We start from the raw sequence: 17,730 nt of genomic DNA on the forward strand, positions 1-17,730 counted from the left end.
AAGTTCAAGTTTCAAAATTTTTAAGTTACTGTAATCGAGGTGATCACAGTAAATAAAATATTGATGGTGAAAAAATATATATAAAAGAAATGGTTTCGGTAAATAATGTGGGTTACAAAAGTAAAATAATAAGCAAGAGTATCATGTTGATAGTAATACATTGACCTTACCTAAATATTTATTAGAGCTTATATCGTACTTTATACTTTTTGAAAACGTTTATGCTTTCCATTCATTTTTAAAACAAAATATGAATTTAAAAAATGAACAAAATACGCTGTTTTGCATTTAATCAAAATACGAATTAAATTTCACCAATAGTAATTATGTTTTATCATAGACCAATAGAAAAGGCGTTTCATTGGAACAAAAAGTGGCTATCTAAAATGGATAATTTATGGATTACTCCCTAGTCGAATGGCTAATTACAGAATTAAATGATTTTTATTTTCACCAGGGCAGGTATCCTAAAACATACGAATCATCCGTTATTTATTGCCTGTTTGTTCAGCCACTCTTACGAAGTACGATCTTTGACCAGTTTCTCGTCTTCTGTCGATGGTCGTTGGTTCGCGTTTATATTCCGATCGCCATCCTGGTGGTCGGTTCCTCATCCAACGAAAAACAACTAGATGAAGTAGGAGGAAGTAGAGTAGTAGTAGGAGGATTCCACCTCCACGCCGACCGGTAGATCCTGCGAGACGACTCGACGGACACCTGTAACCACGCAGACTCCCTGCAGCACAGGACGGCGCGAAGGAACTTCCCCGATTGCGGACCGTATCGGTCACAGATCATTTAGGATAGTGCGCGTTGAGCTGTTCCCCTGTGATTAATCTGATATATCGACCATCAAGTGAGGAGCCTTTATTGTTTCGTTTGACAGCCATCATCGTACGTGAAACGTAATATTCCCGGGTGTGCACGAGCCGAACCCCATCGAAATCAAGTGTAATTACGATGCTTGCGATACAGTCGGTAGATATTATAAATCTGGCCTTTGCGTGTGATTTGTGAGTGGTCGCTTCATCATTCTGTCGAGAGATATAATTAAAGAACGCGAGGCGTGTCTTTAGCCGGATAATTTATTTCTTTCCTTTGATACACAAACAATTATACAAACGTTCTTCTCGGAATTTAATAACAATGAAGGTACCAAAGATGTCAGAAGTATTCGTATCTATTAACTCTTGAGATACAGACAGTCCTGCTTGTATACAAAAAGAAAAAAAAAGATACTTGAATGCTGTCTCAATGAACGGTACATGGAAAGAAGATTTAAATGTAGGGAAAAAATGGCGGTCTTTTAGAATGTAAAGTGGTTAAAGATGTTTGTAATGAACGGAAGCGGTGCTAAAGCTTGGCTGTTTCTACTCCTCTTGCTGATCCAAGATGGCAAGTGCATCAAGTGGCTGTAAGTAATTTCTTTATTTATTTTAAATTCATTTTTATGTGACAAACTTCAATTCTCCTTTTTGCTTTTTATTAATCACTATGCTCTACGAGTATAGCGGTAGTCAGATTAAGCGTTACTTTATCCCAAAATAATGTCATTATAATTGTATATAAAATTATAAATATTTTATAAGATTAAGATTAAAATTAAATTTGAGTAAATATTTCGATATTAATGTAAATATGCTGAGCTAAATTTACAGTATGCAATAAATATTAACTACCCCTGTAATTAAAATAGAGTTTTCGATTATCTGCTTCTAATTAAATATTTTCAACAATCTCGACTTCTACCCTGGGTCCTGTAATTTCAAACGACAGCTCTGATCGTAAAAGTTTCAAGGAAGTCCGAAGATTGATACTGGTTTGTTAAAAAAAAAAAAAAAAATGACAGAGCGTACTATACGTAATGCAAAATGAAAGCGGAACAAGAATCATTTATTCCATTACGAGGCTCTCTTTCCTATTTATTTTCTTTCTAGAACGAGCCCTGAAGAACAATAAGGCTCAACGAGAATTTATTACACATTTAAAGATTTCTTATGCTCGTTGCACGGTATTTTGTGTTCGCTTGATTGTAATTTGTGGGTCTGTTTAAAAATATTGCTAACCCAAAGAACCACGATAAAAGTAACTTAATTTCTATTCTTCAATGCCTGTATCCCTCTATACAACTAATGCTTCTTTCTTTGATGATCACAAAAATATTCCATTATCATTTATATCTATATATTAGAGATGATTGTTGGACAAATCAGTGCTGCTCATCAACGTTAATTACCAAAATGGTTTAGGGCGAATTTCATCGTGATATGGTAGAGAAGGGTCGCGAGGGTCTGGGAAAGCGGAAACAGAAAGAAAGGAGGCTGCTCGGTATTGGATGATGAATGAAGGAGTGATGGTGGTTTTGCGTGCAAAACCAAAATGCCAGTGGAACAGGAGACGAGAGTGCGAAACGAAGACAGCGTTAGGTGGGTGTTGAAACAGGGTGGGAGATTAGGGGTTGCCCACGAATCGTGATTTATAAATGCCATTTCCAAGAATTCTTTCCTTCGGTCCTTCTTCTCTCCACTCTTTTCTTTTACTTATCATCGATACCGAGCGACAACGGAAAATAATTGACGAACAGGCTCGGAAATTGTATCCATATGATTTATCTTTGTTCTTGCCGTACGAAGGACATTCATCGTGTCGCACTCACAATCACAGGTAGTCAACATGTCTGTTTCCATATCAACATTTGTCTGAAGAAAATTACAAGACCCGTGCGAAATGAAATATCGCAGCAAAGTGTTTGCTGAAATTTGTTGTGAAGTTTTTAATGGTGGAAGTAGAAATCATTTAATAACCGGTAACTAGTCACACGACTAACAACAAGGAGCAATCGAGAAACTAGACATTTTAAATATGTAGCATTTTAACGAAACGCTTTTTTAAATGATTTACAACATTGGTCTTAACGAGTTTTTCTTTTTGCGGTGGGTCAGGTTCTTTCAAAATTTGGAAATTCTCTAATTTCGGAATTTGGGATTTTGGGAATTCTGATGATTGAACGAAATCATTACTTTCATTTCATCATTTTCAGAGCGATTATCTGTATAGTAACTTTAACACATTTGCTACCAAGTCCGAGATATGAATCGGTCGGTGTATACCGTAACGTTGTAGTATTGGCTACTGACAATGAGCTTTGTTCACTATCAATCACGTGATAATGAGCAGTGGCGAACGTGTTAATATACCATCTAAAACTAATGATATTTTAGAAGTAACCAATGTTGAAGAATTACCAAAAATTTCTGCAAATTTATTTTGGTACTAACATGACTTTGTAACATATAGGTAACGCAGAAAAACCCATTCGAGCATATCAACTCGTTTTAATCAATAAAAGGCACAATTCTATAGGCGATAATTTAGAAAAAAATGTTATTGTAACATACTGTAGTTTAAATTACAACTAAATTTTGTTACATATATTTTACATCTATTTTACATAGGTCTTTCGTCATATTATATCCGCATAAAGATCCACTGTCTAATAAGAACTTTCATTAGTCCGCTGATGAACGCTGAACTGGTAGAAGATCACGTTACTATTTGAAAATTCGTAATGAAGCGTATTATAATCGTTGCGGACTTTTACCTAGTAAATTATCTGCTGCGTAAAATTTTTGTACAAATGTGATTTACAAGGATTTTTCTGCATCTGCGAGTGAGACAAATCCAAATCCATTCTTTTAAAAACTGAATTACATACATTATCTTACTGTTCTGTTTTTATTTTATAAGATTTGTAGGGATTTGATATCATTTTGCATTTTAAATAAACAAATAATTTTTATGTGACAAGTGTGTATCTACTCTACTGAAAAGTAATGAAAATGAACTTATGTTAACACATTATCCACCGGCCATCAAAAAACTAGATACGCACCACCACCTTATTAATTAACAATAACTAAAGATTGAAAGGTGTAACCTTTCTTTTCAATTTCCTCTAAATTAAAGTATATCTAACTTTCACTATTTCAACTGAGTTAGGTATACGTGAATTTATAATAATTAAAAGATTATTAATTACTTTTTCCTTTAACAGCCGATTCTATCGAAAAGCCTATTAATAGGCTTCTGGGAGATAAAGTGTTGACTTGACTCTGAAACACAGTTTTCATTCGGTAATTCAATAATACATTACGTAATATAAATAACAACAACAACAGCAGTAGCATTGGCAACGACAACGATGACAAAAACGACAAAACAACGACATCGACAACAACAACAACAACAGCAATAATATAATAGATAATATGCTGCATGATGCAATATAAGAAATTTTAATACTTTTAGGTGTATAATGAAATTATACCGTTGAAAAGTGAACCATTGAGATAACGATATTATGAATTCAATTTTATTTTCATTTTCTAAGTTTAAAATTTTTATTTTTATTACCTTCCGATGTATCAAGTTTTTTCATTAAAATATTTGTGCGACCAACTTCAGTCCAAATATCATTATACGTTTCGTAGGTCCTGGGTCACAATCGACCCATAAACAGTCCTCATTCGAATGGTAAATACCGAGATTGAAATAAAGGTATTACGATAAACGGTAACGAACGGTAACGAACGGTAACGGTAACGGTAAAGAGTTTTCCCAGTGTGAGAATTTCAGAAAATCAAATTTTTTTGAGCATTTTTTACCAGTTCATTGTCACAAATTCCTGATTCTAAAATATTTTAGACCTACTGGACAAAGCAAGCATGGTACTATTGTTTCTCTTTATATCATACAATTACATTTTTTTAAATTGACTAATACGATATATTCAAAAACTAATCATTAAATTGATCTGAAACTTTGCAGATATGTTCATTAATTTATATTTACAGACTTCGAATTTTGCTACTCAAAAAACGAACATGTTTATTTACAAAAGATGAAGCTTTCCTTTCCATACGCATTTTTTGTTTTCTGATTTTATTATTATTATCTTCTAATAATTAATTATTATGTCAGTGGTTGAGGGCAACTATTTTTTAGGCGCTCTTGAAAAACTGATATAATTATTGATTAGATTATTATTTTTACTTGGCACGAATTTACAATATTTTTTAATTGTATAAGAATTATCCTATGTAGTTAAACAATTGAAATAAGCTGATTAATTTTATGATAAGCTGATTATTAAGCACGTTTTTAAAAAACTTTTTTTTTGTTTAAAGAGTGTAGCATTAGAGAAATATCTTAAAACGAAGGATGGTAGTACATGTATGAAAATGATGCCATTTCTTAAATTAAGAATACCTGGTTCTAGGTTGAAAGTAAGAGTACAAAAATGCCCCCACATTGATAGGATTGTATAATTTTCTCTATTCGGTATTTCAACATTCTTTTTTAGTTAATATACACATATAATATGACAGTGAATGCTCAAAAATTAAGATTTAATAGCTGTAGCAAATTCTGACAAAAAAGAAACATGAAGTTGACGTATTTCCTATGTACCGCAGAAAATGCTCATTTTTGAAGCGATAAAGTTCACGTAGGAATCATTGATAATATGAAGAGTTTTTTAGAGTTGTTGTCAATGGTTAAATTAAATATCATAAAATATTACATTTCTTGTCAAAATACTACTTTAGTAGCCATCTTACACGAAGTACTCGTTATACCTGTTGAAAAGCTTAAAAATGTATGCATACACAAGTACATATAAAAGGAATCATAGCCGAAGTACAAGTATTTTTAAAACGAGATATAGATTCAACGTAAATTGATTTATTGAATAAATCGGTGATATAAATATTATAAATTAAAATGCTTACATCGTATATGCATATGTATTCATTTTCTATGTATACATGTATACATCATACTCGTCATATTTACAGTTTGATAGGTCTTTTAAAGTCGTTTACCCTGCTCGTTAAAAGCTTCTTCCTATTTCTTACGATTAACAAGGTATGTAAAAAAAAAATGAAAAACTCGGCAATCATTAAGGGGCGACTGTGACACCTCGGAATGAATTTTTAACGAAAAAATTTCATTAAAATCAGAATTTCCGGGTCAGGAACCCTTCCTTGTTAGAATCGTAAGATCTTACGTTAGTATTTTACATTTTTTGCAGGAGTCTGATTCACCCTGGTCTTGTTTAGATATTTCATTGTTTTTATTTCAAATACCAATTTTATCCTGCAGTAGAATCAACAAGTTGCTGTTATATGTATATTGCTGTTGATCTCAAAAACGTTTAGTCTTATATTGATTTAATACTCATAATAAGTATTTGTTTATTTTTACACATATTCAAGTTGTACTATATAATAACTTATAAGATTATAGATGTGGTGCTTAATCCTTTCAGACAAATAAAACAACTTGAATGGTTAAGGGTATGAACCTATCTACATATAACTACCTGGGTTTTGTTGCCTTTTTGGTTCTATTATACCCACTTGTGACCGCACGCGAGAAGCATAACCGAGAATCGTAGGCGCCGACCTATTATCAACCCCATAAAAATGCCATTTTATGATTTCACCGGTCAAAACGAATTTCGAAATTGCAGCCGACAGCAGCGTTACTTGCGTGTCCTACCATTTCGGAACGTACGTCACAGAATTTTATTAAGCACCGCTTATTTTCATAAGAATGTTCAACCAAGGACGATCGTGAATTTTCCTGAGGATAAGCTGTTCCTTACATATGTTCACATCATGGAATTTGTATAGGAGTTCGTTCCCAATTTATAGGCACGTTCTTTCAGGATCATTTAGAAAATGGATATCGTAAAAAAGATACAAATATTTAAAAAAAAACAAGAAAGGAAAAAGCTAACAACCGCTGCATCTTATGTTATAACTGTTTTGAGTGTGTGTTTTATTTACATATATTGGATAAACATATAATTGGATGCATTCGTAATCTACCGTAGGAAACATGAACTATTGGTGAAAAGGACATATTCAAACATATGTATGCAAAAATTAATCTTGCCTTTATTTACGTTTTGTCCTATTGTATTTAGTTGTTTGTAAAAATTTTCTAATAAAAAATTAATTTCTATAATAATATCTCTATCATATAATTATTAATTATATGATGCTTATATAATGCTTATAACCAGTTTTATAATACATTGTGCTATTGAATCTATTGTTTTAAAATTTTCAAAATTTCAAGAGTACAATGCTTCAACATTCAAGTTTCAACATTTGAAAGTTCCAGACTTAAAATATTTTAAACCACAAATGGTGAACTTTCAGAATACAAACTTTCAACGTTTCAAAATTGCAAAGTTTACATTTTTAAGGATAAAACTTAAAAAATCAAAATTTCAAAGTTTTGAAATTCAATTTAAAAAATTTAAAAATTGTAGAATGCGAAGTTGAAAAATTCAAATTAAAAAATTTCTCAGTTTAGAAATGCAAATTTTTAAATTTCAGAATCCACATATTTACGTTTCCAAACATCAAGTTTCAAAATTTTGAAATTTAAAGATTCGAATTTTAAAATTAAAATATTTCAGAACGCAAGGTTTCAAAATTTAAATTGCAAAGTTCTCAAATACAATATTTTAAATTTTAAAGTCAATAGTTTAATGAAATATTAAGAACAAATTAAAGACGTAATTACATGCAATTACATACAGTGAGTGTAAAAAGTGTTTGGACACCATTTAAAACATAATACCTGATTTAAAATTAGACCAAATGACTTGAAGTTTTTTGAGAAGTTATACAAATTAATTTACTAAGATATGTGCTTTTGTCGTTTTAAAAAATACAATTTGTTGAAACGTGAAAGAACATAGTGAAGGGTAAGTTTTCATCTTTTTTATGTGAGCCTATAATGAAAATTTAAAATATGTCTTTCGTAGATTCAAACAAGTTATGTGCATGCTGAAAATTTCATCCAGATCGGTCAATGCACTTAGAAGTTACAAGTAATTAAAATTTCCGAAAATCACGACTTTTCATCTAACGATAAGAGCATGACCAGTTATGTTCTTAGATGAAAAGTTGCGATTTTCGAAAATTTCTACACTCACTGTATTCGTTGTCTATCCTGTTTATGGACAGTGAACCTGTATTGTGTGCATTTATAAAGTATCTGTATGGTAAATAAAAAATGTATACACACCTTTGAAAAATACGTTCTTAAAGCTGTAAATACATATAGATTAAAGTAAAAAATTCATAAATTCTAAAAGTCTAGAAATCTAGAATTCTAAAATCACAAAGATCTAGAATTACAAAATTCTAAAATTCAAAATTTCAGAATTCTAAAACTTCATAATTCTGAGACTCTAGTATATGTATGTTATACAATACGTATGTGTATGGTTTAAAGTAAAACAGTATTTTCTTTAACATGGATACGTAATTTCATGCTTAGAACTGGTACGTCCTCGAAGAATTAATAATGGTTTTTGTAATTTTTGATTTTTACTTAATCTACAATCTGAAATATACATATATTACATATCGCGTTATTTAATCTACGTACATATGTAGCAAATAGCCAGGAAAACGACAAATCTTATGTCGTAAATAAAACTCGATGTAACTCTTGTAAAGGAACTGGATTCATTAATTTAATCTATGATGATTGTGTATCGGCAAATGATATTCTTCGTTTCCAATTTTTTCTCCAAGTCGTCAGACTTGTTACGTGCTAGGTGGTCTCGCAAGACAAGATCTTTCTACGATCGTTAAGACTGCTTCGAAAATCTGTTCATTGGCTAATTAAATTAATTATTGACATGATATATACCAACTTGTAAAAAGCTTCGACACACACTTTTTTAATTAGATGTCAGGTAGTTTCCGTCACGGTATTGGTTACGAATGATTTATGAATGTAAGTTTTGTAATCCATGCTGAAGAATGATTTTAAATTACCTTTTAATCCTCTTAACTGTTAAGTCAGCTATTTTTTGCTTAATTTGATAATATTGTGTTTAATAAGAAGAAAATTTAAAAAAATCTTTTTTAGGATGTTTAAATAAATAATTATATATATGTATATAAAATAACATTTTATTGAATAAACACGTTTTGAAGACAGGAGAAAGCCATTATTGTACGAGTAAAGTAAAAAAAAAAGCATTGCACCTTTAGATTGAAATAACTGCTGTCCGTTAGCCAGCGTGTTTCAAACAAGCAATTTGCATAATTGTATACTGAATCTGTCAAGTGTCATTCGTGAAACATTCAATCTGTCTTCTTTTTAAATTATTTTCATATTTTCCTAACCATTTCCATAAGGATATTTATTTCTCATGTTTTTTTTCCTTTCTTCAATATCTCAAACAAAATGTGGAGTAATAAGTAAGCACCTAGTTTCCGTGAACGTAAGGGCACTAGAGTAACTAGATACGGGCTATGATGGACCAATGGTCCTCCCTAAAAATGTGGACTGGTCCCTTTACCGTTCTAAAATTCCGGAATCCTAAAATTCCAAACTTTCAGGATTCGAAAGTTGCAGAGTTTCAGAATTAAAAAATTAAAAAATTTCAACATTCCAACACTCTGAGATTCCAAAATTGTATGCTAATAGAAATAATTAATTATTCGAAGTGCAATATATGTATAATGCAACTAGAATTAAGTTGGAATTAAACGATGTGAAAGATTTGATACTGTTAGTAAAGCTAAAGGTCCTGGTTCATCCCAGAATAAGAATCCTAATTAGTTTGCCATATTTTTTTTTCCGAATTGTTAGGGAAAATTTTAGTTTTTTGGTTGATTGATTCGTCAGCTAATTTAAAAAATCTAAAACAAAAAAAAGTCCGACCTATTTGAAATGTACATACACACTTTCAAATATTTTTCATAACAAATGAATTGTGGATATATTCCATTAAGTGAATAATTAGAACTCGCTCGTGTATAATAAATAAATAGGTATATACGAGTTTTGAATTTATAAAATGTTTACTAAATAAGAAAAATTAAAATATGTAAAAAGAAACTTTTTTTATGTTGATATGTATGAATATAATTGCAGTATTTTCGTTTTTCTTCGCTTAGGATTTACTGAACTAACTATAAAAAATTAATCAATTAGAAAGCTTCAAATAAGGGTAGCGGCTTCATGCTTGGCACAAATGATTTTCTTCGAACCGTCTATTAATTGCTATGTTCATTGATCAATTTGGTCTAAAGGCACATTTCACCTCCTTATCCGGCTATACCCTTTTGCCTAATTTAAATCAAGCCGTTTTACTTCTTTTTACCCCATCACTACTTTTGCCCTTCTATTCGAATTAGAACTTTAAGCTCTGTCCGTGTTTCTTTCTTTGAATTTAAATCCAATTATAAGAAAAGTAAAAAAAAGAAATTGAAATTCAATGTTCTCATCGGAATCGGGTTATACATATGTATCTATTTCGGTTTTGACATCTTACGAACATTTTCTCACAGGGAATAACTTAACTCGCATTCATGAGGTTTGAACGGTAATTAACGTATCAAATGTACATGGTAGTTGAAGAGAAAGAAGCGTGCGTGGCAAGACAAGATCGCTTCGAGCTGCATGCAAGGCGGTGAAGAAAACAGAAAAGGTGAACATTTATGGTTGCTCTGTTTCTTGAACGTAACAAATAACAAGTTCCGGGAGTGGCATGAACGAAGACGAGCAGCATATAAGGCGAACGGCATCTTGGAAACGACATTCTCCATAGCAGTAAGCGACGGAATAATGAATTAGAGCTACAGCCTTTTGATAGGGTAATTTCGAGGGTAGGTTCCTGACACGGGGTTGGTGAGCCGGCCATTCGCAGGGCTGTTACGTCTAGACGTATCCGTGCTCCAGCCATTTCGACTTCCAGGTGTCTGTAATTATTCTTCGCACGGTTTGCACCATGGCAATACACCGTATCCATCCGCGCCGCTTAAAGCCACCTTTCAGCTTCACACCCTATAATCTTCGAAATTCACCCCTGATTTATAGCTTTCCACTGAACTCTACATGAAAACTTACTATCCCTCGGTTACGCAAAACTATCTTCATTCAATATGATTTTATACTGAAAATTTTCGATTTTTTCGAAACCACTAATTGTAAACAATAGAGATTCTTTGCTTTCAGAAATAAACTACTTTTATCTGTGCCATTTACCTATTTGTATCTTTACCATTTCTTTCAATTATGCATCAAATATTTAGTCAACAAATCCATACTATATCAATTTTTGCATTATTCAAAATTCAAATTACAAAACTTAAATATTGATATTTTTAAGAAATGAAATTAAAAAATTGAAACTTCCAGCTTCCCAAGATTTAAAATTCAGGTTTAAATGTTTTACAATTCATATATCTAAATTTCCAAATTTCCAAATCCAAATTTTAATATTACAAAATTTAACAATTCGAGTGTAAAGATTTCGGAAGCTCAAAGTTTTAGAATCTAAACTATTAAATCTCAGGATATAATAATTCAAAAGTTTCACAATCCAAATTTTGTTAATTTTTGTGAATGTTATTGTAAAAAAAAATAATTTTATCAAATTAATATAAAATTATTTGATGTTGACAATTTTCTTCTTTTTACCATTTTTAATTCTTTTTGTAATATACTTCGTCATCAATTATGTTTAATTAAAATAATTTTGTTATTGTATTCCCCTATCTCCGTAAACTAATTTTCACTCATTTTTATAATGTAAAATATTATATATAAACGTACTGAATACAGTCTGACTCTTCTACATAAAGTTTTAGCTCAATTCCTCAATAACATTGTTGAAATGCTATCATGGTTGAAATTTCATCCCACACGAGTTTCATTTTATATTATTAAAACACGTAACTACTAACACTGTTTCAGTATTTATTCCGGTTGTCAATAGTAATAATATAAAAATCAGTAGTGTTATTATAAAAGTGATAGTTCTATGATGTACTTTATACGTGTACAGGGAACAATGAAATGTTTCTGAGGTTGATATTTCATGACAGCTTTTGAAGATTAAGATGCCAATTAATATTTTTTATTTTCAACTAGAATCAATAAATCTACTTCTGAAGGAATTGAAAAATTACGTTCAAATGTTTGTCAAATACATGCTTATTAAAATAAAAGTTGTACTTTTTTTTTAATGATAGAATCCGTCGTGGGGTGAATATACAAACATTTATAAAATCATAAAATCGAACAGGTTATTGTTTTACACGATTACGATTATCGGATTAATTATAGCATACATAAACGTACAAGGACATTGAAGAAAGAGTCAAATTTTTAACACGAAACCTAATTTCTTTCCTACAGTTTATATACATTACATTAACATATTCATGAAGTCATAACTTTTAAGTGTATATACATATGTGAAGCATTGTGTCATTACGTAATTAAAAGAATGAATGACACACATACACACATTAATGATTCATAATGGAATGCGTATATAATTGATGAATCTGCAGCATAATTTCTTTTTTAGAAATAAAAGATTTTATACAAACATTTATTTGATAGGTATAAAATTATGTAGATTTGTCGATTCAACTGCGTTACTATTATAATTGTACCTTACCTTATGCATAACTTAATAGACGTCAATTAATGTACGATGAGTGGAAAAACGGAAAAATAAGCACTTTGTAATTCATTTAGTGCATGAAATTAGCAATGTACAAAAAATACTTTTCACTGCTATTGTCTGCCCTAGTGGCAAAGAGTAGGTACATACAACAAGAGGCCACGTTTGAGAGAGAAACTACTTGTAGAAAAAGACAAAGTGATACAACCCATTTATATGTCCATTCGGTAATCTTCGTTCTCGATTGTGAACGCTGGACCAGTTTGTACGTAGATTTACGTACATAGCCTATATTGTGGAATATATGTATAATAATAGGGATTTTAAAACGTGTGTAAGAAATAAGAAAAGATAGGAAACTTCACATTGTATTGAATTTGTAAATATTGTAATGTCCTTTAAATATATTATCCAACACCTTTCCTCATCTTATTGTATAATTATATCATTTATGTTTCAATATATTTTTTAACAGTATCATTTTATTATATTTCCTATTTTCCCACTTTTTAATTATGTAAAATTAATGAAAATACTTCGATTAATAATATACAAAAAAATCGACGACGCAGAAAGGTTTCTAATTATTAAAGATTGTCATGAAATGAAACATCCAAATCATTTAAACTTCCCGCTCGTTGATACAACTCATTCAAAGAGACAACGAATCGACGACTTCAAAGGTGCCGCCAAGAGTGTCGTCTCTTGTTATACCTCCTCTTTGCTAGTGGGGCAAGAATAGTCACGTTACGTCCAGAATGCGTACACATGAAATTGCCCATAGAGTATAGAGCAACCGAGTGCCCGTGTGCTCTTATTGCGGATCTTCGCAAGGGGCTGGTTCGAATTTAGGTCGATGACTATGACCGCGTATTACTTGCTTCCCTTCTACTACTTGCCGTGCAAGCCTAGTTTTCAGCTTCAAGTAACTTTTACGTATAAAGCTATGGGCTGACTCTCATCCACTACATTCTGATTGAACTCATAGAACACTCGAGACGCATCTGTAACCACATTTAACTGTCTAGTCAATTTTATCAAAACGTACATATTCCCGGAATCGTCGATACCGTCAACGTTATAAAAAATTTGGTAATTATTTAGATTACGTACGGCAACTCCGATTTCAATGATTTTTATTAAATATGTTGTAGAAATCAACATTTTGAACAACTTTTTCCTATACATATAACCGCCGTTCGACCTTAGTTTTTGAGATATTTTCGAAAAACTGTCGAAACTAATACATTGAATTCTGCCTATTCATGTGCGTCCGTGTTACATCTTACGCGTAGTGTGTGATCGCCATTTTCTACAGTTTTTGTAGGCAGCACGGTGACCGACACCAATATATATATATATACGTAAATAACGGGTGGGCTTTAATTTAACTAATTTTAATGATTTTAAATCTCAATAGGTGTGTCTGGTCGCCGTAAGGTGACCAGAATATTACTTTGGCCTAATCTAACCTAATTCACTGATTAGGTAGATTAGATTGGGTTAGGTTAGGTTAGGCTATATTAAATTCCCGGCTGCCATCATAGCTACGATACGTTGAAATCATAAATACAGAAGTACACAACATAAGTACATACATATATGTACATATATTAGTCATCGATCGCTATGCTGTTGCCTGCAGAAACAGTAGAAAAGTGGCGATCCCATACTAATGCGTACGTTGTTACGACACACACGGATGGGTAGAATTCAATGTGATAGTTTTGACAGTTTTTCGAAAATATCTCGAAATCTAAGGCCGGACGGCGGTTATATGTATAGAAAAAAGTTGTTCAAAATGTTGATTTCTACAACATATTTAAAAATCATCGAAATCGGAGGTGCCGTCCGTAATCTAAATAATTACCCAAAATTCAATATTAACAGCAACATTAAACATTATCATACAAAATTATGTACAATATCGAGAACAGCAGACTTCGCTAGGGAAAATATCTTCTCTTCGGAAAATTTTATTGAATAATGATTTTATTAATGATTTTTGAAATTTAAATATTTGCATCTTAGAACTATAAATCTTAGAAATTTAATTTTGAAACTTCAAAACCTGAATTTCAAAATCCTCAAACCTTGAATACTGCAGTTAAAAATTAAAATTTTAACAAGACTAAATTTGCTTTTGTCTTTAGTAAGACAAATTTCTCTGTATGTACATCAGTATTCAGTAACTAAATGTGTTTTATTAGTAAGAAAGTATGTTGGATGCAATGCCAGTTAGATAACCACCAGTAGTCGGATAAGCATTAACTGATAAAATTAATCGAGTATCTGAACGAAAAATATTAAATGTACTCCCACCCTTGGCTTTATATCTTAATTATACTTAAGATAAAATTAAATCGTAGAAAAAGTATCGAAATTATTGTACTGCATACAAACTGTAACATCGGTGGAATCTAAAAACAAACAATACTAATTATTTTTAAGTGTACTATAATAATTGAAACCGTTCAGTGGTGTCGCGGAACGCATTGCAGAACATAAACAGTAACGATTGCACCCCTTGGAGGTATATTTAGTTTTATAATAACAATAGTGACCACCCTTATTCCATTCCCCTTTATAGATAGATATTGTTACATTTTTTATTCTAGAGCTCTCGGCCGTACAGGAAATGATCATGTATGGACGAAAGAAACATGCACAAGCGCCAAAAACTCCGGTCTTTTAGAAAGAAAACAAGCAAGAGCGTGTAGATCAACGCCAGACGTGATGCCCAGCTTAGTGCAAGCAGCAAAAGATACTTCGACTGTATGTCAGCAAGCATTTCGACATCGTAGGTGGAACTGCAGCAGCATCGAGCGTGCACCGAATTATACACCTGAATTACTTACCGGTATGTTATAAATCAACATAATATAATAGATTTTTCAGATAGAATAATTGTATGAGTAACGGTAATTCAGAATTACCAATTTTCAGGTAATAGAATGTAAATTTTCAAATTTTATTTGATCTTTGAATCCGATTTTTGTTTACCATCCTCAAAATATGTATACAGGGGTGGTCTACATATCTTGAGACAGGTCAATATCTTCTAAACAACACATTTTTGGAAAAAATGTTTCAGACAAAAGTTGTCATGTGTCAGGTAGCAAATTAGATGGTCGGAATGAATTTTTTCAGTGGACGGTCCTGAAGGTCATATGAAGGTCAACTTTATTTTTTTAAATGGAACCCCCCATTTTTTATTATAGCATCATATTCTCTAGGAGAAAATAGGGTAATTATTTAGATTACGGACGGCACCTCCGATTTCGATGATTTTTAAATATGTTGTAGAAATCAACATTTTGAACAATTTTTACCTATACATATAACCGCCGCTCGACCTTAGTTTTCGAGATATTTTCGAAGAACTGTCGAAACTAACCATTGTGTCTGCTGAAAAAATTCATTCCGACCATCTAATTTGCCACCTGACACATGACAACTTTAGGTTAGTTTCACACCAATGGTTAGTTTCGACAGTTCTTCGAATTCTGCCCATCCGTGTGTGTCGGTGACAACATGACGCATTAGTATGGGATCGCTGCTTTTCTACTGTTTCTGCAGGCAACAGCACGGCGACCGATGACCAATATGTACCTTGTGTACTTCTGTATTCATGATTTCAACGTATCGTAACTATGATGGCAGCCGGGAATTTAATATAGCCTAACCTAATCTAATCTACTCTACTTAATCAGTGAATTAGGTTAGGTTAGACTAAAGTAATATTCTGGTAGCCGTTGGGCGACCAGACACAGACTGAGATTCAAAATCATTAAAATTAGTTAAATTTGATTTTTAAGCCCACCCGTAATATACATATACAGGGTGAGTCGCCTAAGGCAAGCCACCTGGATAACTTCTACATTTTTGGAGATAGAAACAAATGTTTCAGACAAAAGTTGTTTGGTTTCGATGAACTCATTACATACGTGGTGCACATAACTTTTCTTCAAATGGAGGCGCTTAGGAGATTTGAAGGTCAACTTAGATTTTTAAATAGAATGGTGTACGCTTTTATGCATCAAACGATGCAGCTAGACATTCTTTATAAAAAAGTACTGACCTATGTATATCGAAAAGCTGGTAGTTTAGGAGATATTTCAGTTTAAATAATTCTAAAATTCGTATTGACATTAGCGTTTATTTATAAGTATGGTTCAACATAATGACCATTTGCATCACAGCATTTTTTAAATCGATGAAGTAAGGACTGGCCTACGTTATTTAATGTAACGGCTGATATTTTGCCACATTCGTCAATAATACGCTGCTTCATATCAGTCACTGTAGTTGAATCTTTCACGTAAACTTCATCCTTTAAATAGCCAGTAGGGGCGGCAAACGAGCTAACACAGGACGTGGCTGCTATATCACAAATGCTAAACGAAATCCACCCACTACTCAAACACAGTGGTACTAAAAACAGGATCAGCAGAATATCAATGAAAATAAACAACATATTAGGGAATGCTTCGAACACAACCCCTACCAACCTCACTCCATCGTCATCAGACTGTGATTCAGATCTCGACCTTGGACTTTAATCCCACCTCAAGCCAACTCCAAACCAAAAAGACCTGAGATGCCTGTTCTGAAACCCAAGAACCATCTACCCAAGGAAAGAAGAACTCTGCAAGATCCTCACGGACCTGGACCTCTTCATATATGTGGAATCCTGGCTCTCAGAAGCGAGACCGTAAGAGAAGAGTTTCTCCTTCAGGAAAGATCGACTGCACTCAAGAGGAGGAGGGATCCTGATCATGATTCGGAACAACTTAGCCTTCAAAAATCTTAGCAGTCTTAAGATCCCTGATGACACCGTAGAGCTAGCGGGTATAAAGATCATCAAGACTAACCCCGTAATAAATATCATCGCATGTTACAGGGTCCCAGGAACGACTCTCTCACCAACTAAATGGGACCAAATCATCGACAACGTTGAGCGCGGAAGTCACACAATTCTAATGGGCGACTTCAACGCTCATCATAAAAATTGGAACTGCAAGAAAAATGACTCCAACGGAGAGCGTCTCCTTAACAATTTTAACTAATTCAACCTATTCCTCCACAACCCTAATTCCACTACCTACGTACAAGACAATTCCGCCTCTAACCTTGACCTAATATTTTCCTCTCTCAACGTTGCCGATAAAATCAATGTAAGAGTAAGCGACAACACCTGGGGCTCTGATCAC

The 17,730-nt window shown here is 32.5% G+C and overlaps 1 protein-coding gene across 1 annotated transcript in view; it reads left to right on the forward strand.

Moving 5' to 3' along the window:
• Nucleotides 1-753: 753 nt before the first annotated feature.
• LOC114880648 (protein Wnt-11b-1-like) overlaps nt 754-17,730 on the forward strand; it is a 32,499-nt gene continuing 15,522 nt past the window's right edge. The window contains exons 1-2 of the mRNA XM_046285012.1: nt 754-1,414; nt 15,136-15,377. Of these exons, the coding sequence (XP_046140968.1) occupies nt 1,329-1,414; nt 15,136-15,377 (328 nt within the window). The 5' untranslated portion in view covers nt 754-1,328. The remainder of the gene's footprint in view (nt 1,415-15,135; nt 15,378-17,730) is intronic.

The sequence above is a fragment of the Osmia bicornis genome, chromosome 3 (assembly GCF_907164935.1).
Source record: "Osmia bicornis bicornis chromosome 3, iOsmBic2.1, whole genome shotgun sequence".
In the NCBI taxonomy this organism is placed as follows: domain Eukaryota; kingdom Metazoa; phylum Arthropoda; class Insecta; order Hymenoptera; family Megachilidae; genus Osmia; species Osmia bicornis.